The 23691-nt window shown below is 35.0% G+C and overlaps 8 protein-coding genes across 10 annotated transcripts; 4 read left to right on the top strand and 4 right to left on the bottom strand.

Annotated features, from left to right (window-relative positions):
* Positions 1-377: 377 nt before the first annotated feature.
* Positions 378-1628, top strand: LOC135834021 (Golgi-associated plant pathogenesis-related protein 1-like). Its single transcript, XM_065347860.1, has 5 exons — positions 378-436; positions 516-696; positions 796-1006; positions 1074-1329; positions 1613-1628. The coding sequence occupies exons 1-5, from the start codon at positions 378-380 to the stop codon at positions 1626-1628; spliced, it is 723 nt and encodes a 240-aa protein (XP_065203932.1).
* On the bottom strand, positions 1537-3832 carry LOC135835053 (syntaxin-7-like). Its single transcript, XM_065349117.1, has 7 exons — positions 3492-3832; positions 3356-3425; positions 3194-3284; positions 2941-3121; positions 2725-2864; positions 2496-2651; positions 1537-2337 (listed from the first exon to the last, which is right to left on the bottom strand). Exons 1-7 carry the CDS (start codon positions 3604-3606, stop codon positions 2251-2253), a joined length of 840 nt encoding a protein of 279 aa, XP_065205189.1. The 5' UTR covers positions 3607-3832; the 3' UTR covers positions 1537-2250.
* A 628-nt stretch (positions 3833-4460) lies between these two features.
* On the top strand, positions 4461-5737 carry mbf1 (multiprotein bridging factor 1). The gene is made up of 5 exons (XM_065349122.1): positions 4461-4673; positions 4815-4866; positions 4945-5105; positions 5181-5274; positions 5350-5737. The coding sequence occupies exons 1-5, from the start codon at positions 4599-4601 to the stop codon at positions 5412-5414; spliced, it is 447 nt and encodes a 148-aa protein (XP_065205194.1). The 5' UTR covers positions 4461-4598; the 3' UTR covers positions 5415-5737.
* Positions 5738-5986: 249 nt separating this feature from the next.
* Positions 5987-6834, bottom strand: Vps28 (vacuolar protein sorting 28). Its single transcript, XM_065349119.1, has one exon. The coding sequence runs from the start codon at positions 6732-6734 to the stop codon at positions 6081-6083; it is 654 nt and encodes a 217-aa protein (XP_065205191.1). The 5' UTR covers positions 6735-6834; the 3' UTR covers positions 5987-6080.
* A 264-nt stretch (positions 6835-7098) lies between these two features.
* Positions 7099-10183, top strand: LOC135835056 (uncharacterized). 2 transcript variants are annotated; one of them, XM_065349121.1, is made up of 5 exons: positions 7099-7243; positions 7451-7608; positions 7673-7938; positions 9829-9980; positions 10058-10183. In XM_065349121.1, exons 2-5 carry the CDS (start codon positions 7482-7484, stop codon positions 10101-10103), a joined length of 591 nt encoding a protein of 196 aa, XP_065205193.1. In that variant the 5' UTR covers positions 7099-7243; positions 7451-7481; the 3' UTR covers positions 10104-10183. The 2 variants fall into 2 exon arrangements, with proteins under 2 accessions (XP_065205193.1, XP_065205192.1); XM_065349120.1 differs by having other exon boundaries at positions 7129-7284.
* Positions 10184-10353: 170 nt separating this feature from the next.
* Prosbeta6 (proteasome beta6 subunit) lies at positions 10354-11471 on the bottom strand. The gene is made up of 4 exons (XM_065349118.1): positions 11274-11471; positions 11015-11204; positions 10704-10940; positions 10354-10621 (listed from the first exon to the last, which is right to left on the bottom strand). The coding sequence occupies exons 1-4, from the start codon at positions 11348-11350 to the stop codon at positions 10436-10438; spliced, it is 690 nt and encodes a 229-aa protein (XP_065205190.1). The 5' UTR covers positions 11351-11471; the 3' UTR covers positions 10354-10435.
* A 226-nt stretch (positions 11472-11697) lies between these two features.
* ebo (ellipsoid body open) lies at positions 11698-19110 on the top strand. 2 transcript variants are annotated; one of them, XM_065349115.1, is made up of 17 exons: positions 11698-11832; positions 11977-12150; positions 12235-12426; positions 12497-12694; positions 12783-12948; positions 13035-13186; positions 13260-13420; positions 13489-13710; positions 13792-13984; positions 14057-14334; positions 14411-14675; positions 14774-14980; positions 15074-15246; positions 15359-15547; positions 15628-15832; positions 15946-16173; positions 18539-19110. In XM_065349115.1, the coding sequence occupies exons 2-17, from the start codon at positions 12148-12150 to the stop codon at positions 18650-18652; spliced, it is 2946 nt and encodes a 981-aa protein (XP_065205187.1). In that variant the 5' UTR covers positions 11698-11832; positions 11977-12147; the 3' UTR covers positions 18653-19110. The 2 variants fall into 2 exon arrangements, with proteins under 2 accessions (XP_065205187.1, XP_065205186.1); XM_065349114.1 differs by having other exon boundaries at positions 11700-11896.
* Positions 19041-21593, bottom strand: LOC135835052 (cytochrome P450 315a1, mitochondrial). Its single transcript, XM_065349116.1, has 8 exons — positions 21250-21593; positions 20831-21151; positions 20554-20738; positions 20229-20432; positions 19982-20127; positions 19684-19905; positions 19395-19607; positions 19041-19328 (listed from the first exon to the last, which is right to left on the bottom strand). The coding sequence occupies exons 1-8, from the start codon at positions 21285-21287 to the stop codon at positions 19224-19226; spliced, it is 1434 nt and encodes a 477-aa protein (XP_065205188.1). The 5' UTR covers positions 21288-21593; the 3' UTR covers positions 19041-19223.
* Positions 21594-23691: the final 2098 nt, after the last annotated feature.

The raw sequence follows: 23691 nt of genomic DNA, 5'->3' as shown, positions 1-23691 counted from the left end.
GAGGGTGGATTGAATCATACTCCACTAGCTGATGAATATTGAAGATTCATTTATTTTTTAAAATTCACATAACAAATATAAGTATCTGCATGATTTTTTTAATCAATTTTGTTTAATCATAGTGATACCTAAGATAGTGATAAGAAATCGTTATCACACTTTCTCGTTTAATTGAAGGAGGGTGGAGTAAATTGTCAAAACCAATTTATTATTGGCTGATAATTTCTTCATCTGGCATGTTTGATCAGGTCAAGTTTCGACAAATGATTGCAAACAACAAATGATTACACATGAAATTTACAGATATCAACTTGCACTTTTCCAAAATATTCTGTTCATTCTGCTGGTGCATTTTCATACAAATAGGTATTTCTGTGATGAATCTTTTCACCTTAACCTTTACATTTAGAATAGTATTTCTCAATTTCATTACACGGTGAGTTGATCCTTTACACCAATAGGTAGCGAAACAAAATCACATGTAATTGGTATAAAATTATCATTTTTTTGAACAGTGCTGAATTGAAAGAATCTTATTTTAACGAGTCCACATTCAGGTACAAAAAACTATCACAATTATTCATGGAGGAAGAGTTTCTACCATCTTTCAAACAAAGAAAAATAGAATTGATTTTGAAAGAACACAACGAATACAGAGATCTTCACAGTGTTCCAAGACTTGAACTAGATCGTAATGTAATTTGGTACAGCATGTTTGAATATTTACCTATCTTCGTACGATTTTCCTATAAAGCTGCCAAATCCGAACTCAAAACGTGTTAATTACCTATACAGATAACGTACGAAGCGGAAACATGGGCCGAACTATTAACTAGTCTTCAGAGTGATGCAGTTGATAACCATCTTGGGTATGGAGAAAATATCTGGATCAAAGAAACGGAAGATATTGAATTATTCATGAAAGCTGAACATTTAAATCCAGTTCGAATTTGGTACAGTCGAATTGTAAATTACTCGGGACCTTTTGATGCACCTAAAAATACCAGTAGGTATATAAACTTAAAATTGGTGCTCATAAAGCTGTCGATTTATGATATATTTTCCATATGCAGGGAGTTTCACACAATTGGTTTGGAAATCTAGTAAAAAACTCGGCGTTGGGTTCACGTATAGTGCATTGGTTCTTTACGTCGTTTGCTTTTACGATCCTCCTGGTAATCTTATCGATAAGAATAAATACATCACTGCTGCATGGTTTCACGGAAATGTTTCACCGCCGAAAAATTCAACAATTCAATGGTCTCATGTACCACGTGGAGAAACATCGTGGGTACCGGTTGTTATTATTTTGATTGTTTTAATCTCAATGTCAGTGATATATGGGGTTTATCAATTTCTATTTGAATTTAGGTAAAATTAAAAAAATTTTATGGCACATTTTTCTTTTTATTGTAGTCAGTTTTTTTTTCAAAAGGATCCTTGAAAAATTTAAGATCTTCAAAGAGGAAAATTAAATTTTTTTTTTATTACGAAATATTATTTCGAGTCAATTTAGGTCCCAAAATAAACTAAGCCTTTGATAAAAATATGGTGTTATTAGTCAACAATGTCGATAGAGTAATATATTATTCCTATTCAATATAAAACACAGGTTTGTAACCGAATAACAGATAAAATAAACAAATTGCAAGCGATAACAATGGGCGGTGTAAACCGAAAAATAAATATACAATGTATAGTACAATGAAACACAAAATAAGTATACCCTATGAATAATAAAATCATTTACATTTAGCTGAATTCGACGATAGGAAAAAAATTTAAAAAAATTAAACATCCAAACTTCAACACATTAAGCAAAATTAGTTTGGCGATAACGTGTATACAAAATAAACGAAAAAAGAGGAAAAAAATTAAATTACAAAGGTATTTCACACGAATTTACATAATTATGGCTGTACCTGCGATGATCGCGACCAAAAATCCTTCGAGTATTCGCAATTCCTTACAGGTAACTAAACTGCATCATAGCACAGCCATTCAGTAGAAACTGGACTGATCTCAATAGAAAATAAGATTTTATGGGCGATAAGTAACATTACGATAGATTACGATTCTCATTGACTAATAAATTTCTTAAAATAATTTGGTAAATATTGAAGAATTGTACATGTTCGAAATAAACATACGCTTAAGAAATATTTTTGGAATACGTAAAGAAAGCCGACGAAATGGCTGCAACGTGGGTTCGGTGCTACAGCTTATCTTTTCGATTAATATGAAATTCGCCTACGAGTATTTCCAAAGTAAAAATATAACCAAAAGAATGAATGCTAAAATTGCGATCAAGTAAAATTTCTTTTTACGAGCTTGCGTCTGAAACAATTACATAGTTAGTTTTCAATACGTATTTCATCTTATAATTGAAACTTGATTAAAATAATCAAATAAACGATAAATTCGTCGTTATCGTAATCCGAAGCGATAAAAATTCGTAACTAGACTGAGACTGCTAATTACGAGAGGCAACTTACCATATAGTTACTAGCTTTTCTCAATTCCGATGTTCCTTGACGAACGTTAATATGAGCTCTTTCAATGTTCGCTTCGATACTATCGATGGTCTCCCCTTGATCGTGCACCAGTCGCCCCAAACTCTTGTAAATTTCATTAACATCGTTTATATCTCGCTGAAATTAGAAAACTATTAGTCTCGAGAGTATTTTTTAAACACAGTAAACACACTAGGAAAATAAGTCTTACTTCTAAATTACGAATTGCTTCTTCCTGCTCAGCCAATTGTTGCAGATTATTGCGTTCGTTTTCTGTTTGATAGTCATAAGTCTGTGTTTTGCTTCCTCTGTCATCTTGTAGCTCGATTAATTGATTAGCATGTAAATCATCTACGGAACAATGATTCGAATTAACTCAAACACAAATATCGAAAGCTGAAAAATTGAAATGAAAAGATAGAACTACCTCTGAACGGATCATTCGACGGAGGGGGCGGTATTGCTACAGAATTACTATGCACAGATGCTCTTTTGAGTTGCACTTGTCGACTTTCTTTCTTCAACGCTTCTCTTTGAGTAGCTTGAAACATATTTAACGCAGCTGTGTATTCATCTGTTAAACGTTCTCGCTGCATTCTAAATTGTCTCTACACAACAGATACAGAAATTACACACAGTTCATAGACATATGCTGAGCTAAACTTGACTTGAATACGAACTTCTTCAGACGAAAGAGGAATGCTATTAAGAGTATTTAAACTGTTGTTTGTATCTTTCACCAACTGCTGCGTATATTGTTGGATTTTTTGCCTAAATGAAATCAAAAAGATGAGTTTATTCTCAAGATGAGAAGTTTGACGAGCAATGTAATCGATACTTACAACTGCTGCCGAAGCTCGTGTGAATCTTGGGCCGTTCCGACCAAGTTGACCATTCGTTTCATGGAGGAAACTGCAGACAAGGAGAAAGTGGGTATTACAATATCGGAAATGGGATTCTATCTATCGATTGACTTACCATTTTGTGAAATTTTCTGAATATCCGATCCGATGTTCTGAGATATTCGGCTGAATTTTCTATTGCTATCGGGTTCCACATTGATGCTGGTGAATTGGTTACCAGAGGAATTCATGATGACACTTAATTACGCACAAGGTACACGATGAAATGAACAATAAAATCTTCTTATTTTATGGTGCGAATGGCGATTGATGATAGTAAAACAAGAGCTAGATAGTCATGATATTTTTCAATTCGATCCAGGAACTAAAACGACTTGAATTTAGAATTTTACAAACGAAAATTTCATGTTGTTACTGAAAAATTTATTACATCCATTTATCAGTGATTTCTGGTGATTCATATTTACGCAGAAATCAAGGTTGGCAATTGAAAATTCAAAAAGTAGTAGAAGATTTTCATTGAAATGAGAATGAAAATGAAAGCTTCTTCAAGTTCTTCAAAATTCTCAAAAACAAATTTTTTTTGCAAATAATAAAAAAATTAATAGTGCTTAATAATCACACAACCCGTAGAATTTAATTTTAATGAATTAAAAAAAATATATTTAATTATTTTAAAATTAATTAAAAAATGCAAGTAATGCAACATTGAGTACAATTGGCAAGTAACGCTGCGAATGGATATTGATGTAACTATAAAGTCTAATATTTTTCAAATTTCCGTCTATCTTGAATTTTTGGTTGCTGAACTTTTTATGGTGTGGTGAAAGTACATCATTCTTCCAAATTTTGTTCTTCTCTTCTTGTGAACTAGGGCCGAGTTTTTTTGGTATCAATCCTACTCAGTTTGATCGAGATTTGTATTTTTGAAAGTAGAATGAAAAATTAGAAAATTGTACGGCTTTACAGCAAGTTTTTCGGGCAAATAAAATTCGCGAATTTACGAAACATTTTACTCATCATGAATTAAAAACGACAGATTGATGAAAATAGCGTTTGGCCAATTTGGTTTCTGTAGCGTAATATCCCCACATTTTCAAGTAGTATTTCAGCAAGACGAAGAAAATCACGATAAATTCAATAATAAATAATTCTGAAAAAGTGTTAATATTCGAATTACTTGTTGCGAATTTGAACTGAGTGTTTCAATTTTGATATAATCATGAGTAATGATTGGACGACAGTTACCGTTTTGAGGAAAAAACCTCTCAAACCATCAGCCATGAAAACCGAAAAGGTGAGTTTCTACGAAGATGAAGATACCTATGTAGTTCGACTACTTAAATTTCAATCGACTGTATTTTCGAATTTAGGCAATATCATTATTCACTCATTAAATTTTTCATTTTATAACCTAGTCCATTTTCTGTTATTTTAGGCAATCAACACCGCTCGGAGGCAAGGAGTTCCCGTTGAAACACAGCAAAAATGTAAGATCATCGTAAAGTGTTATACAACATTATCCATTTCTTACGTCAGTTGGATGACATATGTGTTATTTTGTGTAGGGGGTGCTGGTACCAATAAGCAACACGTTACTACAAAAAATACTGCCAAATTGGATCGCGAAACTGAAGAATTGAAGCACGACAAAGTAACTCTGGATTTGGGTAAATGCATACAGCAAGCTCGTCAAAATAAAGGTTTCAGTCAGAAAGATCTTGCTGCTGTAAGTATTTGACGTAATATTTGATGAGAAAATACGTCAACGGCATTTCACTGTGAAATTAATTCTGCTTGACAGAAAATTAACGAGAAACCCCAGATTATTCAAGATTACGAAGCTGGCAAAGGAATACCAAATCAAATTGTTTTAGGAAAATTGGAAAAACAACTAGGTATTATAATTTACGCCCGTCATTACGATGAATTTTAATGATTTTTTTAGTAATTCAAATCATAAATGTTTCCAGGTGTTAAACTTCGAGGAAAAGATCGAGGACTCGCTCTACTGCCAACCCCTGGAGCCAAAAAGTAGTACTTGTCTTCAGGGGATGGATAAATTTTAATCGTAAGGTGGAGAAATTTAATCAACTTAGATGTTACGAATATGCTCCGTGAATTGGTCAGAAATCCAGAATTAACTCTTGCAACTTTCGAATTCATCTTTTTCACCTATGGATTATATCATAATCGGATGTACTGTTCTTTTTTAAAGCAATTTTCCTATATTTGTAACTTCTTTATGAAAATTGTCCCTTTTTTTGATTTAATCTCGAGGTTAATATTTTGGTGTAAATTTTGTAAGTCTTATTTTTACGTTTTTGTTTTTTGTTTCCCAATAAAAATGCTAATGGGATACTTCGGTGGTCAATTTTTATTATGGTACCTATATAACCAGTGTCTCGCTGAAACTTCAGTACTGCCTCTGGGATCGAAATGAAATATGTTATTCAATTGATATGATATCAGAGATAAGCATTTGATTATATTTTTTACATGAGAAGGTTCATGCGTCATACTACCTTATAACATAACATTTACATACATTCTACTCGACCGCCCAAATCGAATATTTTCGCAGGATGTTGAAAGGAATGGAGAAAAAAATAATATAAATAAAATTTTAATGGAATATATAATTCTTAGATAATTACATATAAAACATAGTAGGTACAATATTTATATAAAATGAACAATGCGATTAAGATTGATGCAATATTTTATTAAAATCATTATACGACGATTCTAAATCGAACAGCAATTGACGTACTTGCTCTCCAGTCAATTCATCGGATGCTTTCATAGATGACAAAGTATTCAGCCATTCTCCAATTTTCTTTTTACCTTCGAAATCTGGTGGTAGTAAACTAAGGCGATTCATGGTATCTACTAAATCTCTAATATCCGGATGTAACTGATCCATTTCTTTTATTTCCAAACGTAACTTATCCATGGTAGTAATAAAAAGCGAAACTATATCAGCTATACATTTACTAGTATTTCCTTTATCGTCGATAATGGTTATGGGTCGATCTTCTTTTATTCTTTGTAAAGCTGCAGGGCAATCTAGCTTGTACCTCTGAACGAAGGCTTCGATAGTTGGAAATTCATCACACTGTACTTGTTTGAAAGCCGCTTTATATTGAACGAGTAGTTTTGAACATGTTGCTGTGTATTCTTTCGGAGTAACACAGTCGCGAATATAAGCTTTTTCCAAGTGCTGCAGAGTATTTACAATGGCATACAAATCTGCCATATTTTCATACCTTTCGCGTTCTTTTGCTGTTTCGAAGAGTTTGACTTCTTCGAATAGTTCGGGTTTTCTTGATTCCAAATCCGACATCTTGCGCACCATTTAAAAAACACAAAATTTCGCGAAATGACTATTTTACGACGATAGATGTTTTGTTGATCAAATAATATTTATTATCATTGTCGGGTGACCAATAATAATACCAAGAATAATGGGTTTTGATATGTTCTGATAAGCCAAAAAGAGAAAAAAAATTCCCAGAGGTAAAAATTGGAAAATGGAAAAACAATCGAGAAAAAGTATTTTATTTTTCGAATTATTGTTTCGATGCAAAATGAAAGATTATTTCGTGTTTCATTGAAACAATCACTCAAACGCCCATTTTTTACATGATTAATTGATTATTCAATTTTATAATTTTCATAATGGGAATTTTCTCTCTTTTTTGATAACATCGAAATCCCTTATTCTCTTCATTGGTCTCCCCTCCCCGTCTCCCGGAGCAATCGATGACGTCACTATGATGATTCTGCTTAATTCTGCATTTCTTTCTGCTGTTGTTTGACGTGGGTGACTAATTGTTAACTTGTAAACTTGTGATTAACTATCAAGTAATTCTCTGATTCTCTTCTTCTATAGATAGTTAATACAGGTCTATACTTTGTTAATTACTTCTTTTTCTAATATTAAAACTGGGCAAAAATGAATGAAAATCATTTTATAATTACATTATGATGATTGATGATGAATGGAAATGGCGACTTGCGAGCCCTACACATTGATGATTGAATTGAAAATAAATCACTGTAATTTTACAGGTTTTGATTTCGATACTCCGTGAGTCCTTGCATGAATATGCAGTCCCGCAGAGACCAAGTCAAACATGTTCTCAAAAAAGATTCAATAAATGAAAATGCGCTCCTGTTGTTTGCCAAACTGTCGTCTTGTGTTTTAGAAAGAAAACAATCATATAAAGGTATTTGCATGTGTTTTTTTTTACCCTAATTATACAATTTTTTCTCATGTTGTTTCCATGTTAGGTAAATTGCCGATTGGATTACCGAGGGAGATTTCGTCTTTAATTCTAGACACGATATTAGAATTGGGCAACCCGCTGGAGAAGCCACTAGACGTGACCGCAGCCATCGTTCATACCTGGTTTTTGTACACTTTACCTATACAAACGCAACTAATAGCGTCGAACGATGTATTGGTAAGGTTTGGATTTCTATTCGGAGGACGATATTTCACCGTTGACATCATGTTGAGTCCTCATCCAGCATATCCTGGAGAAATCCGGCTAACAGTAAGCAACGCAACATATTTATTTAATTATGCGTAGAGGTACATTTAGGGTGGGTCGAAAAAAAACGTAGGTTTCAGAATTTTCTGAAATTCACATAATGTGGTTCCTTTTGAGTTGAAACGACCCCAAAATAATGTTTAGCCCCCCCCCACGACACCATGGGGCTGAGCCACGTGGCCTCAAAGTGGGGTCTTTTGGCTAAAAGTAAAAATGCACGTTTTTCAGGTTAAAAGCTCCAAAATCGATTTTTAAAGTTTAACCTTAGCACTAAATCGGTAGAGTTTGAGATGCTGAATCTCCCTGTGGAATTCATTTTTTTCTTCGGGGCTCGCTTACGTCTCCGACAAGTCCTAGAAAGTATGAAAATTGAAAATCACCAATTTTTAGGGGTCGCGAGAACGTTTCCGCGATTTTACGCGGGAATGATGTTTTTTAGGGGGACATGTCGATGTACAGAGTTGTACGTGTGCTCGGAGGATTAAATTTGGAGTCATCTATATGCCCTTAGACCGCTTATAGGGCACATGATTCGAGTTTTATACATGATTTTAGGATTTCTTCAATTTCAATTTCTTTTTTCATTTTTCAAAAATTCAATTCAGAATGGCAGAATTATCTTGAAAACATGAAACCCTGTTTTAAAATTAAAATTCATACCTATACCTACCTAAAAAAAAAAACTGTGCAAAAAATCCATTTTTCATTTTTGAAATTTGACATTCAAGTAGGTATGTACATTTTTTTTTCAATGAAACGACGAGAAAGTATACAAGTAATGCCAAAAGCAGAGTCAACAAATGATTTTTGTAAACTTTTGAGTTTTTAAACACTTGTTAGAAATAAAACTTTTGAAATCATCGTTTCAATTTTAAAAACAATTGTTCTTGAATGTTGAAGAACTCTCTACAGTTGTAATAATCTGGCAATTATAAACACATTAAATTAAAAAAATTAATAAAAAATAAATGAAAATAAAAAATGTACTTTTTTGCTCAATTTCATTCGACAAATTTTTGTATGTACCTACTTGATTGTTATTCAGATTTTAAATACATGTTGGATTTTTTGCTCAGTTTCATTCAGGTGTAGGCATGGTGTAGGGATCAGGAAATCATGTATAAAACTCGAATCATGTGCCCTATACCTAAGTGGTCTAAGGGCATATAGATGATTCTAAATTTAATCCTCCGAGCACACGTACAACTCTGTGTCTGTACCATACATCTCCCCCTAAAAAACATCATTCCCGCGTAAAATCGCGGAAACGTTCTCGCGACCCCTAAAAATTGGTGATTTTCATACTTTCTAGGACTTCTTGGAGACATAAGCGAACACCGAAGAAAAAAATGAACTCCACAGGGAGATTCAGCATCTCAAACTCTACCGATTTAGTGCTAACGTAAGGCTAAATTTTAAAAATCGATTTTGGAGCTTTTAACCTGAAAAACGTGAATTTTTAGCCAAAATGACCCCACTTTGAGGCCACTTGGCTCAGCCCCATGGTGTTGTGGGGGGCTAGAAATTTTTTTGGGGTCGTTTCAACTCAAAAAGAACCACATATGTGAATTTCAGAAAATTCTGAGACCTACGTTTTTTTTCGACCCACCCTAGTACATACAGGGTGCCCAGAAATATTAAGGAACCCCTAAAAAAGTTTTCTACCAAAATACTTTGGTTGGTCACAGTGAATGATAATAACGATAGCCCATGATTGGTTGTTGGACTGGAGAGATAACATTCCACCAATCATATGCATCTATTTCACATTGCCAACCTATATTTTTATTTTTTAATGAAAAACTTTCTTAGGGGTGCTCGATATTTCTGGGCACCCTGTATGTGTTACCTATATTATGATGATTCAATCATCTTTTTGTGTTTTCGTGATAGGATTGCGCGACAAATGCCACCGGCCGCATCAATTTCGAAAATATCAACTTAGTTGATAACCCTAACGGTAATGGTGAACGAATTTTCGATCAGGAAGGAGAACGTTTGACTAGGTTGACAGCGAATTTGGCCGAAAACTTCTTCAAGCCGATGTAAATAAGTAATAGTGTATACCTTTCAAAGTGTAAATTGTAAAAGGAATACTAATTTTGATTTTTATATCTTACAGGCTAGAACCACTAGATGTCCCACTGGTACAAACAGTAGAACAGTGATTCGTGCAGCCATAGTGTTAAATACTAAGGAATATTACAGTGTATATATATTGATTGGAATAAATTGTTAAAATTTTGAACGGGTTTTTACATTTTTTTTTTTTTACACGTAAGTAGGTTATACGACAGCGACAAATTCCAAATCCAAAATTCCTTATCACACGATAATCCACCTTCAAATCTTTACTAAAAACAATCTGAATTTTAGAACTACTTCTACGTAGAATTAATAGAACACAACAAAAGAAAGTTTTAAAGAAATAGAAATAATACGTTATATTAAACCATTTAAATTGTACAAAATAACGAAACGATTTTTCGTATAAAACTTTTCAATCCTTTCTCAATTCCAAAGTATCTTCTTTTATTCCTTCTTTCGTGATTACGGTGACGTGAATCTTATCCCCAGTATAAATATCACGTTCAGCAGCTGAAATAAACACATCTCGAACAACCGCCAAGGCTTTCTCCAAACTTATTGATCGATCATCGACGTTTTCCATATTTTTAAAACCCAGCTACATCAACAACAATACATAATACTTCGAATAAATACATAATTCATTCCTCTGATTGTTGATAAAAACACAGATTCTCTACCTGATTATCCAACAGCGGTTGCAATAAGGCTCCACTCGAACCTCCGGCGCTAAATTTGCTACGTTCCATGTTACCGATGGGATCGTAACTGTATACCCATCCAGAACCATCGCTCTCCAATCCGGCTAAAATGTTCGATACGTAATACGGGAAAAATCGTTTATAGTATAACATAGTAGAAAGCATTTGAGCAAGAGCCGGAGTGGTCATTTCTTTATTGTGTTCGTGCAAGTACATCTGAAATAATACAAGTTATTAGTACAAAAACGGAATCGTGAGGATGTTCAATTCAATACATGAACAATACATACTTGCATTCTAGCATTTAAAAGACGTGTTAACGTCAACACATCGCTCCAGCAACCAGCACAGCCTAAAGCAGCGATATCTGACAATTTGAAAACTTTCGATTGGTATCGGGTATAAATGCTGTATCCGGTACTTAGTCGAGTATCGGAAGCAATAATTACAAAATTGTCGCCTCCAACGGCTACAACGCTCCTGTGTAACGAATACAATACGATTAGATTCTAGTGATATCATGTTGCTAGCAAATGATCCAACACTTACCCTCCATTATCGTCGTACGGATTGAATCTGGGTTCGTGGGTCTTCACACCGTGATCAGGCATTGTAGCGATAGACATTTTATAAAATTTTCCAAAGTGTTAAACGAGTTTGAAAATAGAAATCTTGATCCGAACACAAATTTGAAAAATTCAATCTGCTATCTCATCGCATCGCTCGGCGAAATTTTTGTTTATTCATGTAAGCAATGTAGCCAACCTCGACTCTCGAGGGAGAAAAAAGTCATTTTGATTTTTCGTTTTGTTGTCGAATTTGTGCGATTGACGTTGTTAGAAATTTTGAAATTTGAACTTGCAACTTTCGTTCCGCGCCCCGCCCTTCGATTGGATTGGAGAACTTTCGAAATTTCACGAAAGTTGTGACGATTTCAAGTGTGGCGAAGAAGGGGATTTTCTTATCAGTAAGTTTTACACCAATTGGATGAATAGAGAGAGGCCCGTCGAAGATCGTCTATCGAGCTTTGTAGAAAAAAATTTCTGAACTTCAGAGGTGCCGAATTTTTTCATTTTGAAAAATTAAATTGAGATCGCTGATATCTAGTGTAAGTTCGCATAGTAAACGCTACCGTTATGTAGTGCAGATACTAGATGAATCTTTTGCCAATGGTTGGTTCATGACGTTTGAATAGATGTAAGTAAACCTATTTCACAATATAATTGTGCGTTTCAATTGTTGCTCGTTTCAGATCATTGCAGAAAAACCAACGTTTCTTGGTCCAGACAGACGCTACTCGTACGTACGTTTCTGTGCTCCTTAACTCAAATGAAGTGTTCATCAATGCATCATCGAGTGAATCTATAGAATCAGTGTTATTTCAGAAATCACCTCGCAGTAATTAGAGCACCAACCTTCAACAATGGTAAGTTTGAGAAATCGTCTCGGTGTGATTGAAGTTGTTAGAATTTCATATTACTGACACGTGGTTCTGTCCTATTTATTTCAGGAGGAACTAGAGATGCTGGAGAAATTGATCACCGAATTTTACGATTGTCCAATCAGTAAAGAACGACGTGACGAAATCGGAATGAGGTTGATACAATTTGAGAAAAGAACGGACTCTTGGAAGGACTGTTTGTGTTATATCGAACGTTGTAGTAACGCAGTAGTGTGTTCATTCTTCTTGAGAGTAATGGAGGTACGATCAACTAATTCAATTTATCATGCTTAACGTATGTAAGTGTAATTTTGTCGTGTTCCATTTTTAGACAACAGTTACGCGAAACTGGAGTAGGTTATGCGACAGTGACAAATTGCAAATCCAAAATTCCTTATCAGATTTCTTATTCAAGAACTACTCCGTCGTTCCAGCTGCTCTGAGTAAAAAGATCATGAAATTGACGACGATAATTGCTAGAAACGAATGGCCAACGGCGAGTGCTACTTTCATTCCGAATATCATCAACGTGAGTGACCTGTCTGACTTCAGAATCATTTTCCAAGTCGCGAATATACGGATCTAATTAATTTTTTCTGTTTTTTGTTCGACATTAGATGATAATTTCTAATGATTCTAGTACCGTTTCACTCGGTCTTTCGTATTTATTAATAGCCTGCGAAGAATTACTGTTTCCTAGAGAAGAGCTGAGTACTGATCGTAAACTAATGATTCGTCGTAGTTTCGAAACTCTCATTCCACAGTTGTTTACATTGTTGAATGGTAACGCGAGATTTTTTTCTTGTTTTGACCTAGTTTATTTTCTTTTTTTTTCCCCTTTTCAATTTGTTTTATTTTTTGTTTTTTAGCTACATTCCAAAAATTCAGGTGCTCCGAGGTAGAAGAGAAAATATACGTTTGCTTGCTTCAAATTTATTTACAGTTGTTTTCGTGGACGCCTTTATCTAACGTTTATACTACCGAAGTATTGCTACCTATTTTCGAATGCTCGATTAGTGCGGTAAATTTACTCTTGTTTTATATTGTATTTGGAATTATTGCAGTTTTTTGAATTTGATTTTTTTCTGTATTAGAATCCCAACGTTAACACATTGGCATTATCTTCACTGAATGAAATTCTGTACAAGAATTGCGTACCTGTGGAAAGCGTTCCTATAATTCTTCACATATCTGTGAAACTGAATGAAATCCTAACGCAGATTACTCACTCGACAAACAATACTTTTTCCGAGGAGTAAGTTGATATTTTACCGACGATTAAGTAACAGTGTTCTATATTGAAACTTTTTTTTCTCCTTTCAGATATACCAGTAAAATTTTAGAAATGGTCAATTTGATATTTTCATCGCACTGGCATCGAATAGAGTCCAGTATGGATCCACCGCAAATAATGTCACTGCTGTCGTCGTTTTTCAAATTGACTTTCGGCCAGCGAATCAATTTAGAAAACTATTATACTTGTTTAGAGATATGGTGCAATTTCTTGGAGTATTTAGCGATGCGAAATGTCGACCATGTTAAACAGTTGAGTAACTATACGGAACCATTGACCGGTGGTTAATTTCACTATTATACTCATATTGGAATTTCCTTGATTTTCGACAGATACGAAGAGTTATTAGTGAGTCTGTTGCAAGAAATCATCAAGAAACTGCAAACCAAAGTTGACGACGAGGATGAAGACGAAGAGGATATATTCGAGTGCACCGAAGTTTTGCAGAATTTATTCCTGAATAATCATGCCAATGTGATAGATTCATTAGCGGAATTAATTCCACAGAAAACATTTGCTTTTGTTGTAAGTACCAGAGTAACAATTATTTCCTTTTGCTCAACTGATGCTAATACTGTCTTCAAATTGATGTTACAGTTCGATTTATGGAGTTCATCTAGCGTAATGTACTCGGAGATGCTTTCGTTCGAGACATGTGCTACGACCAATGCTGCGATGAACACTGAAGAAATAGTCGTCGTGTTGCGAACCTTTGAAAGAGCTATTCAAGTACTAACTTCGTTGCATTCGAAGCTCGATGATAAAACCAACGCGTTAATCGTCAACAGTTTAACTCAAGTTGTCAATTTAGCCAATACGAAATGTGCTCACACTCGTCCCGAGTACTACATAATTTCTCCAGATCTGTTACGAGTGTAAGAGAACGTCTACGCTCCGATTTCCGAACTGCGACGAAACGATTCCTAATATTTTATTTATTTTTTTTTTCAGGCATTGCGAATTATTAATGGCGTTACCAGTTTGGTTATGTAGTGCGCTTGAAAAAGATGAGGAAGCGATCGTAAGTGTATTCAACACGACGTTACCAATCGTCGAAAATGCCGGTGCCGGTCCTGCGTCGAATGACGTAGCTGCCACTACCAAATTACAAATAACTGCAGCTCGTCTCGTGTCTCGAATAATAGTTTGCATTAAGAATGGAAATATTCTGAGGCCTTTGTTCGCCGATGCTTCATTTAAAGGTCTACCTAGAGAAGTAAGCGTACTAGATTAGATTGTCATCGATCATCGTTGACTAGCTGTTGTTGCTAAAAAGGTAGACGTTCGAATATCATATTTTTATCGTAATTTTAGGCTCAGAGGTTGCTACAGTGTGCACTTTGTTGTTGGATATGTCACTGTAAAAGCGAATCGTTCGACGAAAGATTGAAATTCGTGCGAAATTTATTCGAAATTGTTACCAGCAAGAATATAGAAAATTTTAACGAGATTACTTTGATTCTGAAAGAATGTAGAGTTACTCAATCTGAAGGAAGAGAATTACTTTTCATGGCGTTAGAGGTAAACTCAATTCAGGAAGCTTATTTTTACCTTAATTCAAAAAACTTCTACGAACGCTTATTAATACTTTACGATATTAATTTTGGGATTTAGCCGTGGTTAGAGTGTGTCGTGGCCGAATATCCGACTCGATTCGCCAGAGGCAACTACCAGCTCTGTAACATGTTGATGACATTCGTATTAGAAGCATTCCGCGCCCTTCTCGACCAAATGAAACCAAATTTAATTGAAAAAATCATCATGATGTTCCAATATTGCACCGTCAAGTTAGTATTATTAATTTTAAATAATATTTTGAGACTATCGAGAACACTAAAAATGTGATAGTCCTCGGCGTCGTGGTCGGAATTAGGCATTAATTTTTGGTTCCATTCGTAGAATACCGTTGGATATAAAATTCATGGAACGAAGCGGCATCGACAAGATGATATCAATTTTAGTGCTATTGATTGAAAATCCTGCTTACGAAGATTACACATCCAGCATAATTTCTATCTGTTGTAACGTTTCGTTGTCGACTATCGAAATGTCGGATGTTGCCGTAGAGGCTAACAAACTGTTGTATAAGTGAGTTGTAAACCTATATGTTATAATCCCTTTCTCGATCGCCTGCATCTTTAACTTTTTTTCCCATCATTTTCGTGCAGTATTTTGCTCAACAAATGGCAGTATTTTTACAAACGAAGTCATCTAAACGCGAATAACGAATGCGAACTGCGCCATAAGGAAGAATTCGATAAGATATTGGAAATTGTCCTGAAATCGTTGAAGAAAAATTCCGATATAACGAATTACCAGAGTAATCTACGATTTCTGGAACAAATAAATATGAAGTGGAATCTGTTTGATAAAGTAAGTTGGCTGATTTCGAAGAAAAACAATTCCGTGTTTGTGGAATTTGATCAACAATACTAGTTTCGTTTTTATTTATACTTTTGACTCGATGATTATTTCTTATTTTGCAGGAAGCATTTCGCAATAATTTTTTACCGCAGTTTTTGGATACGTTGATTTTTACGTTGATCGACGGTATGCTAAATTTAACCGATGAAATATTAACCGCAATATATCATATGGCTGCTGTGAATTTCGAAGTATTTTACGGAGCTTATCTTCCGAATTTTTTGCTTCGTATCGAGCATTTAACGCCTCAACAGAAAGCTGTGTTACAAAACAACATCAATCGACAAACGGTTAGTTGTAGATGATATTTTTAAGCATTTTTTAAGTCATCTGAGTTATTCGAAGAAGACATAACTACAGTATGACACAAAAGTTGTGCTCGGTAGCTTTTATTTCTAATTGTAAGTGGAAAGAGCTACCGATATGAATGAAGCGGCGTTGAGTAGGAAAAAATAAGGGCTTTCAAAAGCGACCTTGATAATTTCATGCCCATGCGCAGGGTGCTCACAAATTGAAAAACCGGTTTGGTCAAAAATTCCAGACTGGTTTTTATTGGGCCAATGTATTCTATACACTAAGGCAACAAAAACGTGATATGAATTTTTTGAAACCGGTTTATTAATTTGCAACCAGTTGACAAAAAATACCCAAAAATTGCAGAGGGGAAAAACACTTGAAACAAAAGTTGTAGATGAGCGTGAAAAATTACACAATTCCGTCTTATCACATTTTGAAACCGGTTTATTGGTTTGGATTTTGAAACCGGTTCATTGGTTTGCATTTTGTAACCGGTTCATTGGTTTACATTTAGCAACAAGTTTTTAACAACCACCTAAAAGTTGGAGATAGAGAAAAAAACTTGCAACAAAGTTGTGGAGCGTGAAAAATTAAACCATTTTTTGCTGATCTGATTTTGAAACCGGTTCATTAATTTGCAATCAGTTATGAAAAATTACCTTAAAATTGAAGATCAAGGAAAAAGCTTAAAACAAAAGTTGTAGGGCGTGAAAAATTACACAATTCTGTTCAACACATTTTGAAACCGGTTCATTGGTTCGCATTTAGCAACCAGTTTTTGACAATCACCTAAAAATTGGAGATAGAGAAAAAAGCTTGCAACAAAAGTTGTAGAACGTGAAAAATTGAACCATTTTTGCTGATCCGATTTTGAAACCGGTTCATTAATTTGCAACCAGTTATCAAAAACTGCCTAAAAATTGGAGATCAAGAAAAGGCTTTGAACAAAAGTTGTTGGGCGTAAAAAATTATACAATTCTGTTCAATCACATTTTGAAACCGGTTCATTGGTTCGCATTTAGCAACCAGTTTTTGACAATCACCTAAAAACTGGGGATAAAGAGAAAAGCTTGAAACAAAAGTTGTAGAGCGTGAAAAATTGAACCATTTTTACTGATCCGATTTTGAAACCGGTTCGTTTTGCAACCTGTTGTCAAAAATCACCTAAAAGTTATGATGGAGAAGAAAGTTTGAAACACAAGTTGTGTGTGAAAAATTTAACTATTTTTGCTGTTTAGATTTTAGAACCAGTTCATCAATTCGCAGCAAGCCATCAAAGGTTACCAGGTTGCAAATTAATTGGCAATTTACAAAATCCGATCAGCAAAAATAGTTCAATTTTTTACGCTCTACAAATTTTGTTTCGTGCTTTTTTCTGTATCTTCAATTTTTAGGTGATTGTCAAAAACTGGTTTCTAAATGCGAACCAATGAACCGGTTTCAAAATGTGATTGAACAGAATTGTGTAATTTTTCATGCTCTACAACTTTTGTCCTAATATATTTTCTTGATCTCCAATTTTTAGGTAATTTTTGATAACTGGTTGCAAATTAATGAACCGGTTTCAAAATCGGATTAGCAAAAATGGTTCAATTTTTCACTCCCCACAACTTTTGTTTCAAGCTTTTTTCTCTATCTCCAATTTTCAGGTGAGTGTCAAAAGCTGGTTGCTAAATGCGAACCAATGAACCGGTTTCAAAATTTGATTGAACAGAATTGTGTAATTTTTCAGTTTTCACGCCCTTCAACTTTTGCTTCAAGCTATTTTCTCAATCTCCCATTTTTAGCCAATTTTTGATAACTGGTTGCAAATTAATGAACCGGTTTCAAAATCGGATCAGCAAAAATGGTTTAATTTTTCACGCTCCATAACTTTTGTTTCAAGCTTTTTTCTCTATCTCCAATTTTTAGGTGATTGTCAAAAACTGGTTGCTAAATGCGAACCAATGAACCGGTTTCAGAATGTTATTAACAGAATTGTGTAATTTTTTACGCTCTACAACTTTTGTTTCAAACTTTGTTCTCGACCAACAATTATTTTTGGATGATTGGATGTTTTTTGTTAACTGGTTGCAAAATAATGAACCGGTTTCAATAAATTCATATCACGTTTTTGTCGCCTTGGTGTGTAGAATACATTGTGCCAATAATAATAACCAGTTTCAATTTTTTGACCAAATCGGTTTTTCAATTTGTGGACACCCTATGCATGGGCATGAAATTTTCAAGGTTGCTTTTGATAGCCCTTATTTTTTCCTCATTTATCTCGCTAGCTTTTTCCACTTAGAAATAAAAACCCCCGAGCGCTACTTTTGTGTCATACTGTGTATGAATTTTATAACATCTGTTTCCGAATAGGATATGCCATCGTTTGTACAAACTGTCGCCCAGCTTACTAACGATATCAGATCATTTCAACGAGAAAATGGCCATGGATGGTGGATCAGTTACGCGATTGGTGCTCGAGATTGATGTATCATTAAACACGCGGTACACTATCTAGTGAGCGCTCACATTCCACGAAAAGATAATTCCTCAAATGTCGCTGGCCGGATTTTTCGATGAGCGTTTCTCGTTAACTATCACGATCACGAGAGTAATTTTCGTCATTTCAATGTCTGCTGCCGAAGCTGAGTTTAACTGACTACGCAGCGATCATTCTAAGTCATCCGAAGAGACTGAAGAATATCCGACTTACACAGTATATTATAAGCTGTGTATCAAACACACAGTCGCGCGTTTCGAAAACGAAACAGTGTTTCATTTCAAGTACAGAAGGTATTTAACTACTCGTTTTAAGAAGTACTACTTTTTTCGATCTTATTTTTATTTATATTTTTTATTCAAGTTTTCGTTATCATTCCGTTTTATACGTTTTGTTTATTTTTGTTCAATCATTTTTACACAAAGTAAACTATTATTGCAACGAATCACTTGTTCGCAGTTATTTCCTTACAGTTGCGTATTCGTATGAGTGGTTATCGAAGTATACGATGCATATTATTCTCGCTGCTGTTTGAATTTCGTTCGCCAGTTTCGTCGTTCATCTTCTTCTCAAATGCAAATGTACAGGCTGCGATGGCAAGGTAATTAAATTCAGTTTGACGTCTACTTCGTTTAATGACTCGATTTCGAACGATGATATAATCTGAAAAACAAATCCGGATTAAAAACGTCGCGTAATACAGCGTGAAAGTATACGAAGAATACCAACCTTATCAATGGTGAAGAAAAGTTGAGCTTTTGATAAATTTCTTCCAATACATGATCGAGCTCCCATGGCAAATGGTAACGTAGCGTATGGATCTATAACGCTGGCATATTTACCGTTTTCCAAACGCTGCCATCTACTTGGTTGAAATTGATCAGCGTTTGGGAAATATTTCTCATTACGACTGCTATTGTACATCGATAGGCTGATCAGTTGCTGAAATGAACGAAATCAACGTGACTTCATGACCGTAGGCTGAGCAATTACGATTGCTGCATGAATATGAACCTACGTTTGCCGGAATACGATACCCACAAATGGATGTTTCTTCTGGTAAATAACGAGCGATGAAAGGTGCTATTGGATATAATCTCATCGATTCCTTGATAACATTCCGGATCGCAGGTGATTGTTCGTTTTTTCCTTTGCTTTCCACTATATCGACGAAGAGTTTATCTTGTACGTCTTTATGTCTTCCCAATAAATAGAACGTCCATAGCATGGTATAAGCAGTCTGCAATCACGAAATAAAATACGAAGTTGAAAATAATCAAGGTTTTCAACTCGGTGTTACGATCAAAACACAGTACAGTATCTCCAGCAGCTAAAATGAAATCCACCAATATTCGCTCTATCAAATCAGTCCCGAGGTTTCGTTTCAATAAAAACTGTAGAATACTTTCATCGTTAATGTCTTCTTTATAGAGCTGGATTGCATCGTGCAATAGTTCCCTCGCTGTGGATAACGATACAGAACAAGGAGAGGAATGAAGACAACAGTTTCTTGATGTTCTTTTGATAATTAGGTTTATAACAATAGTATGATTTTCAACTCACTTATTTGAACTGATTGATCAACAGCGTTAACAAAACCATTCCAAATTTTCAAATTGAGACGCATGGCTAATGTAGCTGGTAACATGGATAGTTTCACGCTATATTCGAAGATATCTTTCACGATGTCAGATAGCTGGTGAATACGAGGCAAGAAAATATTCGTGTTTTCATGAAAGCGGTTGCCGAACACGAAAGACATCATGACTGGAACATGGTAAAATCAATTGGAACTTCAGTTATCGTAAACAGATGCTTAGGCCTATGTAATATCGTATAGGTGAAAAGCTCAGAGCAGTATAATCAATTAATCAGGTATATTACTCACATATCAAAGATAAATTATACAATTCATCTTCCAAGTTGATAACTTTGCCATCGTTGGAACAGTCTAACCACCTGCTTAACATATCTTCCACAAATACTGCATTTTTCTCAGCTTCCGAATAATAATCTCGTTTCAATAACATATCGTTTAACAACTTACGATGTGTAAACCATTCTTCTCTGTCCCTGTAGCATAATGATCGTATTTATCCAAGTGAAGACTACATTGGAAAATAATGACAGTTTAGGACGTCGTATGTAGTAAGATAGCAACTTACATAAAATACAAGCCTCTTTCATATTTCTTCACTTTATTGTAAAGCAGCCAACACTCTGGGAGAACGTGTTTCGGATAGCGTCCTTCATGCATGAAAACTTTCCTGATCTCGTCGGCATCGTTCAGGAATAAACTGGTTATTGGTCCTAACTTTTCCAAGAAAATCGGACCAAATTCTTGATGTCTTCTGTCGATGTAACGATGAAGATTCTTGGCTCCACCAGAATTGATTAAAGAGAACAGTGTGCCTACGTATGGTAAACCCTTCGCTGAGGGTATTTCTTGGAAAGATTTCACGTCGATGGAATAATTACGACTATGCCTGTATATTCGAGCAAATCAACAGAATGAGCGAATAAGTAAAACAAACTTATAATTATGCATACCTCGAATGCTTAATAATAAAAGTAAACAACGAACTTTGGTAGATAGTATTTCCATCTCATTTTTCGGAACATTTCGGCGAAATAATTGTACTTGGGTAGTATTCGATACAGGAGTCCAAGCCTATGAACCGGCGAAGTAGAGGAACAGAGAATGCTGGAGATGAACTGAAACACTGAGGCTGAGGCACAAGATGATCAGTTTCACTGGTTTCACTAAAGCCTGACGTCTCATCACAATGAATAATAACTTATATAGTTATCAATTGTGAACTATATACCTATAGTTATCGTTTTAATTTTTGAGAGGAAAAAAATAGTACTCGATCGATGCTTTACTAACTAATCCTAATCAGCAATGTAATCACAATCAGCTGATACACAAAACACGCCGGGCTCCACAGGTGGTAAAAGACCAGAGTAATTACCAATTTTTACTATACCTACATATTAGTCGGGAGGCCCGCATAAGGATCACTTGCACCCCCTGCCGATCCTCCGGAACAACTTTTTTCTTGAAGGAGGAGTCCTAAGGAACATTTGTAGCCCTTGTCCTCAAAAAAAAAGTGGCCCTACTTACAAAATGGCGGCAATTTTGATTGACAGGTCAGCTGAAATCGCAGATTTTGCGTTCCAACTTCCAACATAGGAGGACTGGCATAACATTTTTTAAACCGTACAAAGGTAGATCGAAAGAGTAGGCAAACATTCATCACCTGTCAAAATTTCAAGCGCTAAAGAGCCTTTTTCGATTTTTAGTGAATTTTCAAAAATCAAATTTTGGCCAAAATGTGAGAAAAAAACAAAATTTTACCAAATGGACCTAGAAAGCTGAAATTTGGTTTATACCCTATTTTCGACCTGCCAAATCGATTGAAAACTGTTCCAAACTGTTTTGAGCAATTCTGGAGCCTCCAGCAGATTTTTGAAACTTGAAATTCTTAATTCTCCCAAAATTTCATCAATGGAGTTGGAAAACCGAAATTAATTCCAGGGATGAGGCCCGGCCCAGGATCAGGACCCGGCCCAAAGCCGGAAACCTTTTCCTCTGAAAACCAAGCCCCGAACGTGAGCCCCAGAACCCAAACTGTGATCAGGGTTTTTTGGGGCTTTTCGGGGCTTGTGTGAATTTTGTAAATTACTATTATTGTATTCACCGTTCTGTACATCTCAAAACTTCAAAAGTCAAAAAATATGATTTTTTTTTTAAATTACAACTTCAGCAAAAAGTTTAATATTTTAAGGGGGTTTTGGTACATTAAAAAAAAACTGTTCCATTCAAATAAGTTTGAAAAAAAGCAATCGGAATCTGCCCTCAAAATGTGTTTTTTTTCAACAGAAAATCAAATAAGATTTTACTTAATTCTTCATTAAAATTGCAATTAAGGGACTTCATGGAAAAGGGGCTTTAGTCAATTTTTTTCACTGATTTTTATAAGTTCAAATGAACTTGACAATTTTTTTTATGGAAGACAGTTCAATATCACATGAGTATGGTGAAATTAATAGACATAATAATTTTTTATACATTCAAAATTGTAAATGAAAAAAAAACAAAAAAATTACTAACTAAGGCCCCTTTCCCATGGAACACGTCAATTTCAGGCCCCAGAAAGCCCTGAACACTTCATTCAAGCCCTGGACACTGAGCCCTGAAACCCAAACCGAAAGCCCAAGACCTAATAAATTTTTGATTGAAGGCTCAAGCTCCCAAACCCGGAACCCGAAAAAAAATTGTTCGGGGTCTCATCCCTGATTAATTCTAAAAACTAATTTCAATACGCTGTGAAGTCGAGTGCAGGTAAATTTTATGTCGTTTTGGGGCCTCCAGCCATTTTTGGAGAATTACTGGAGCCTCCAGTAGATTTTTGAAGCTCGAAATTCCCTCAAAATTTTATCAAATGCGGTTAGCAAATCGAAATTTACTCTGCAAACTGATTTCAATACAATATGAAGTCGACTGCATGGTGGTTTCAAATGGTTTTGAAGCTTCCAGCCACTTTTTGGAAATTTCAATTCTCCTAAAGACGCCATGAAACATTTCAAAAATTCACTGGAGGCTCCAAAATGAGTGGAACCCACCTGAAGTCGTCTTCAGAGGGTGTTAAAATTGGAGTGCATAGTTAATTTCAGCTTTCCATCTCCATTTTGATGAAATTTTAGGGAAATTTCTAGTTTCAAAAATTTACTGGAGGCTCCAAAACGACTCGAAATCCACCAGCAGTCGACTTCGTAGCGTATTGAAGTTAGTTTACAGAGTAAATTTCGGCTATCCAACTCCATTTGATGAAATTTTGTGGGAATTTCAAGTTTCAAAAATCTAACGGAGGCTCCAGAACTACTCCAAATGGTCTGAAACAGTTTCCAATCGATTTGGCAGGTCGAAAATAGGGTATATTCCAAATTTCAGCTTTCTAGGTCCATTTGGTAAAATTTTGATTTTTTTCAACATTTTGGCCAAAATTTGATTTTTGAAAAT

Source organism: Planococcus citri, chromosome 2, assembly GCF_950023065.1.
Source record: "Planococcus citri chromosome 2, ihPlaCitr1.1, whole genome shotgun sequence".
Classification (NCBI taxonomy): Eukaryota; Metazoa; Arthropoda; class Insecta; order Hemiptera; family Pseudococcidae; genus Planococcus; species Planococcus citri.
The sequence above is the reverse complement of the archived record's forward strand: the minus strand, read 5'-3'. Positions and strand labels throughout refer to the sequence as shown.

What these genes read in the sequence shown, in the direction of transcription:
- LOC135834021 (XM_065347860.1), top strand. Translation starts at nt 378, where the DNA reads ATGAATCTTTTCACCTTAACCTTTACATTTAGAATAGTATTTCTCAAT. An exon ending in TTTCTCAATTTCATTACACG is followed by an intron (nt 437 to 515) that starts GTGAGTTGATCC and finishes TTTTTTGAACAG; the next exon opens with TGCTGAATTGAAAGAATCTT. An exon ending in TGATGCACCTAAAAATACCA is followed by an intron (nt 1,007 to 1,073) that starts GTAGGTATATAA and finishes TTCCATATGCAG; the next exon opens with GGAGTTTCACACAATTGGTT.
- LOC135835053 (XM_065349117.1), bottom strand. Translation starts at nt 3,606, where the DNA reads ATGAATTCCTCTGGTAACCAATTCACCAGCATCAATGTGGAACCCGAT. An exon ending in GTCGAATGATCCGTTCAGAG is followed by an intron (nt 2,865 to 2,940) that starts GTAGTTCTATCT and finishes ATTGTTCCGTAG; the next exon opens with ATGATTTACATGCTAATCAA. An exon ending in AAGCAATTCGTAATTTAGAA is followed by an intron (nt 2,652 to 2,724) that starts GTAAGACTTATT and finishes TTCTAATTTCAG; the next exon opens with CGAGATATAAACGATGTTAA.
- mbf1 (XM_065349122.1), top strand. Translation starts at nt 4,599, where the DNA reads ATGAGTAATGATTGGACGACAGTTACCGTTTTGAGGAAAAAACCTCTC. An exon ending in CGTTGAAACACAGCAAAAAT is followed by an intron (nt 4,867 to 4,944) that starts GTAAGATCATCG and finishes TATTTTGTGTAG; the next exon opens with GGGGTGCTGGTACCAATAAG. An exon ending in GTCAGAAAGATCTTGCTGCT is followed by an intron (nt 5,106 to 5,180) that starts GTAAGTATTTGA and finishes TCTGCTTGACAG; the next exon opens with AAAATTAACGAGAAACCCCA.
- Vps28 (XM_065349119.1), bottom strand. Translation starts at nt 6,734, where the DNA reads ATGGTGCGCAAGATGTCGGATTTGGAATCAAGAAAACCCGAACTATTC.
- LOC135835056 (XM_065349121.1), top strand. Translation starts at nt 7,482, where the DNA reads ATGAATATGCAGTCCCGCAGAGACCAAGTCAAACATGTTCTCAAAAAA. An exon ending in CTGGAGAAATCCGGCTAACA is followed by an intron (nt 7,939 to 9,828) that starts GTAAGCAACGCA and finishes TTTTCGTGATAG; the next exon opens with GATTGCGCGACAAATGCCAC. An exon ending in GAAAACTTCTTCAAGCCGAT is followed by an intron (nt 9,981 to 10,057) that starts GTAAATAAGTAA and finishes TATATCTTACAG; the next exon opens with GCTAGAACCACTAGATGTCC.
- Prosbeta6 (XM_065349118.1), bottom strand. Translation starts at nt 11,350, where the DNA reads ATGTCTATCGCTACAATGCCTGATCACGGTGTGAAGACCCACGAACCC. An exon ending in CCGTACGACGATAATGGAGG is followed by an intron (nt 11,205 to 11,273) that starts GTAAGTGTTGGA and finishes TTCGTTACACAG; the next exon opens with GAGCGTTGTAGCCGTTGGAG. An exon ending in TTTTAAATGCTAGAATGCAA is followed by an intron (nt 10,941 to 11,014) that starts GTATGTATTGTT and finishes GTATTATTTCAG; the next exon opens with ATGTACTTGCACGAACACAA.
- ebo (XM_065349115.1), top strand. An exon ending in AACAATACTTTTTCCGAGGA is followed by an intron (nt 13,421 to 13,488) that starts GTAAGTTGATAT and finishes TTCTCCTTTCAG; the next exon opens with ATATACCAGTAAAATTTTAG. An exon ending in TTAAAGGTCTACCTAGAGAA is followed by an intron (nt 14,676 to 14,773) that starts GTAAGCGTACTA and finishes TCGTAATTTTAG; the next exon opens with GCTCAGAGGTTGCTACAGTG.
- LOC135835052 (XM_065349116.1), bottom strand. Translation starts at nt 21,287, where the DNA reads ATGTTCCGAAAAATGAGATGGAAATACTATCTACCAAA. An exon ending in TGATCAATCAGTTCAAATAA is followed by an intron (nt 20,128 to 20,228) that starts GTGAGTTGAAAA and finishes CGTTATCCACAG; the next exon opens with CGAGGGAACTATTGCACGAT. An exon ending in GGTATCGTATTCCGGCAAAC is followed by an intron (nt 19,608 to 19,683) that starts GTAGGTTCATAT and finishes CGTTCATTTCAG; the next exon opens with CAACTGATCAGCCTATCGAT.